The sequence below is a fragment of the Coenobita brevimanus genome, chromosome 12 (assembly GCF_032717465.1).
Source record: "Coenobita brevimanus isolate Jiangsu-jjx chromosome 12, ASM3271746v2, whole genome shotgun sequence".
NCBI lineage: Eukaryota > Metazoa > Arthropoda > Malacostraca > Decapoda > Coenobitidae > Coenobita > Coenobita brevimanus.
This window is the reverse complement of record NC_136965.1, coordinates 4,823,001-4,827,500: the sequence shown is the minus strand read 5'-3', so window position 1 is coordinate 4,827,500 and position 4,500 is coordinate 4,823,001. Positions and strand designations below refer to the sequence as shown.

The window sequence follows — 4,500 nt, the reverse complement described above, 5'->3', positions numbered from 1 at the left end:
TATTTTTTCCCCTCATTTTTCTTTCCGGTTTCAGCTGGAGGGTTAGCAGAAGAAGGGCGGATTGTTTACTTTATTATTCTCGACTATCCTTGTCTTTAACTAATATAATAAACAGCCTCGAAAGGACTATTATTTCTACAGCTATTTGGTTTCTTCTGTACTCCTTCGAAGGGGAAGCAGAAGAGGGAGTGGAAAAGAGGAAGGAAGGTGTGGGAGGAGGAAATATGTAGGTGTTATGGGGTGGTGGAGGGAGGTGAGATGTGGGTGACAGGGAGATAAGCATAATACAACTCTCTCTCCCTCCCTCTCTCCCTCTCTCTCTCTCTCTCTCTCTCTCTCTCCGTACGTACATATCTATCTTCTTATCAGTCAACCACTCAGTCTATATAAGATATCTAACTTTATCATTTATCTCTTTCTCTCCGTCTGTCTGTCTCTGTCTGTCTGACTCTCTATCTGTCTGTCTGTCTGTCTGTCTCTCTCTCTCTCTCTCTCTCTCTCTCTCTCTCTCTCTCCCTCCCACAACCCAATCATGCACCAGTGTTTGTAAATATTCAGCACACACACCGAGCCTAGAATTATCAAACACAACTCACAAGCAATCATGTGTCGCAACCACCACTTCTAATCCCAGTAAGGACAAGAGACAAGGTAAATTTCTGCATCCTGTTATCCTTGTCTTCCCTGCGGTACGAAATTGCGAGCAGACACTGGCCCGTATTTTCGTCTAAGGAAGCTCCCTAACACCTTTTCCTAAGCGATTTGTTCTGCTTATTACCCCTTGCCGGCCTGTACTGTGATCATGGAGAGACACTGACCCCTATTTTCGTCGGTTAAGCAAGCTCCCTAACACCTTCTCCTAAGCGATTTATTTTGCTTTTTACCCCTTTCCAGCCTGTACTGTGATCATGGAGAGACACTGACCCCTATTTTCGTCGGTTAAGGAAGCTCCCTAACACCCTTTCCTAGGCGATTTATTTTGCTTATTACACCTTGCCTTCCTCTACTGTGTTACTTAAAGAATTCTAATATCGCCATACTCTTCGTGACGGACAAAACTACATTAGCCAGCCGCACCCAAAATTAAATCGCTAAGGACGAGATGTTAAGGGGCCGTTGTATCTGCATTCTCCCTTTTCTCATCCTTCTTGCCATAAAAATTCCTTACGACTTGTTCTCGATATTAAGATTTCTTTTTGCAGGAGGTTTGGACACTTACCATCCACTCATTAGGTTTGGCGTTTACCATCCACTCATTAGGTTTGGCGTTTACCATCCACTCATTAGGTTTGGCGTTTACCATCCACTCATTAGGTTTGGCGTTTACCATCCACTCATTAGGTTTGGCGTTTACCATCCACTCATTAGGTTTGGCGTTTACCATCCACTCATTAGGTTTGGCGCTTACCATCCACTCACTCTTCCATTCCCCCAGGTGATTTCTCGTGTTTTGCGGGGACGGCTGTCAATATTATAAATGTCTACCCTGCATCACATTCATTTCCTACCTCCATTGCCACACCCACGCCCACACCAGCAGAATGGCCGCCCCCTAAACACGCAAGATAGGTTACCATCAGGCGAGTTTCTAGTGAAGAGCTAATTACAGACCAAACTGTATTCCCTAACACCTTCCAGTAGGCGATTTTTTTTTTTCATTCTTGCTACTATAGGACGAATTTCTCCCCCAGAGCTGTATCTAACCCCTTCAGTTCGAAAATCCTGTCCTGAGCTGAGTAAAATCGTCTGGAGATGGCAAGAATAAAATAAAAATAGCTGAGAGAGAGAGAGAGAGAGAGAGAGAGAGAGAGAGAGAGAGAGAGAGAGGATTTATTCAGCTGGGAGTTATAGGTACCCTAGTATTTATACCATCAGTACCCTCTCATGATCAGGATAAGTCTAGCATTTTACAGTAATCCAGACATAGACGATTTCCTGCAGCTGACAGTATCATAAAAGCCTACGTTAAATAAAAACGAAAGGCTATGCTGACGTGTTGATCCTGAATTACAGATGTGAAAGATAACCACCTTGCCATATTACAGTGTTGTCGGTGTGTTTGGGTTTTTTAGTTCTATAGTTCATTCATTTTAACTTGGTGGAGATTTTAGTCCTTTTGTAGCCTATTTCCTGTTGCTCACTGTCAGACAGAGACAATACTGTGGCCGTGCATCCTTTCCTCAGTACCTCGTGACTACCGCTATACTCTGGTGATAATGTTTTGCTACAGTTCAGTAATCAAAATGTAGACGCGGCAATTTTACGTGTAGATAACCCTTTAGAGCCCAATATCACCCAGATGTTACGATTTAGGTCATTTTCAGATCTTACATAATAAGTGGACCCTAAGGACTTTCGCGACTACGAGCCAATAAGCGAAAGGTGGGGCGCTAAGTACCCTCCCCTCCGGATCCAACATGCAGTAACCCATGGCTCTGGAGGGTTGAAGTTGAAGTGAACGGAGTGTAGTAGGTGTGGCCCCAGGTCCATTTGAACGTGAACCCGGTGAACTGCAGACTAAGCTTATTCTTCTGTAGTCTACCATCCCCCTACCCAGAAGCAAAGAGGGAACTGAGGGACGTCTAGTTATATGTGACACCGCGTGAAGGCGTCCCTCTCCACCACCCAATGTGCTATCATACACGCGCAAGAGCGGGTATTATGCTTTACTTGACGTGTGTGTGTGTGTGTGTGTGTGTGTGTGTGTGTGTGTGTGTGTGTGTGTGTGTGTGTGTGTGTGTGTGTGTGTGTGTGTGTGTGTGTGTGTGTGTGTGAACAAAATAATAAGTTTTCATCCGATTTTAATAAAACTCGGTGGACGGACAGAAAGTTAGCCAAGGATACAAGTCTAGCTCATGGTCTAATCTAACAAAATCAACTTAGTTTTCATCCGATTTAGACCAAACTTGGTAGAATGGTTAAGGTTAAGGCCAGAACGAAGTGAGTCAGCCTTGAGAGCGATCAGCCAAAGGTCAAGGCCACAGAGAAGGTCAAGTGTCCTCTCCTTAAACCAGTGGGTGGGGGCGCGGGTATTGCATTCTCTGAGCGCTTATCTGAAACGACCTATCTCTGAATTTAGTGTTGTAAAAATATCACTCTCTGAGACCAACTACACGTCACTCCAATAATCCCTGAGAGGCGAACTTCATTTAGGTCTTCCAGGTACAGATGCAAACCCGTAAGCATCTCGGCGCAATAGATTTGGCCACAAGTGTCTCGCTAACTCAAATTATGCGTCGCCTCTTAGTCAGCTCTTGATTATTCTTTTTTATATTTTCGTGAAACAAATACATCTCTTTAATCTGACTCATCTGCGAAGGAACTAGCGTTTGTCCTTGAATTTTCTCATCGAGGATAGAAATATTGAATTACTTTACGTAGGATATATGCGATCTCTCTCTGCATCCATCTATTTATCTATATATCTATCTACCCATCTATATCTATATCTCTGTCTATCCATCTCGAGCTATCTATCTATCTATCTATCTATCGATCTCTATCTATCTACCTATGTATACATAATTACATATACAAATACACGCAATATCTGTCCTTGATTTAGTCCACATGTGAAAGTTGGAGTGTGTCGTGATACAAGAAAGGCTGTGATGCACCGGTAACCTACTGTTGTCAATGCACCTCACAAATGCCTGTGGGATATACCAACTCATCTCGTCGACTGCCATGACACAACACGGCAGCAAACTATGTATTTTATACCTCCTTAAACAGCCTTCTGCGTCCATCCATTTATATTCTTCATCAAACTCAGCCTCTGCTTCCTAAACTTCTATACCTCACTTTCATACAAATTCACTTCCCATCGTCCGCCATCTTAGCCCACCACGTCTCTGTCACCTTCAAACTCACATAAAGCCTATCTTTTTCACCACCCTATTCATTGTCACTTCCTCTATATAATAGTACCATCTAAGTTCGCTTTCATTTGCCTTCTGATCAGCGATCTTCTTAACTACGCATTTTTCACGATTCACTATAATTCTAGTCCGTTCCAACTATTCCATTATCACTGATTTCACTTTCGACTTTCCTATCTTAAAAGCTGTGATATAATAACAATAAAAAATATAATAATAATAACAAAAAGTCACTAGATTCAAGGAGGTATGCACTGGAATCTCACTCGAGTATGGTGCAGAAACTATATACAGTATATATATATATATATATATATATATGTGTGTGTGTGTGTGTGTGTGTGTGTGTGTGTGTGTACACACACGAATACCGCTCCAATTTTAAATCAAGGAAATATCAAACTCATTCAAAGCATTCAAAAAATTTTCTTCGGCTCCGGATATTGCGACACAAGGTTTCGAAATTCAGTGTTCAATGTCTGTTTATCTATCGTTATGAACTGAATCAGTATTTATGTCGGCAACTGGACAGGAAAAAGTCTGATGGTATAAATGCAACTGGACTTACCTCATTGGCGCTTTGGCCGCGAGAGTTCATGTTATACGAATTTTTGGGCAT

The 4,500-nt window shown here is 42.4% G+C and overlaps 1 protein-coding gene across 1 annotated transcript in view; it reads right to left on the bottom strand.

The window, feature by feature from the left end:
* LOC145413740 (sodium-dependent nutrient amino acid transporter 1-like) overlaps positions 1-4,500 on the bottom strand; it is a 57,186-nt gene extending 52,686 nt beyond the window's left edge. Inside the window, exon 1 of the mRNA XM_080283402.1 lies at positions 4,450-4,500. Within this exon, the coding sequence (XP_080139528.1) occupies positions 4,450-4,500 (51 nt within the window). The remainder of the gene's footprint in view (positions 1-4,449) is intronic.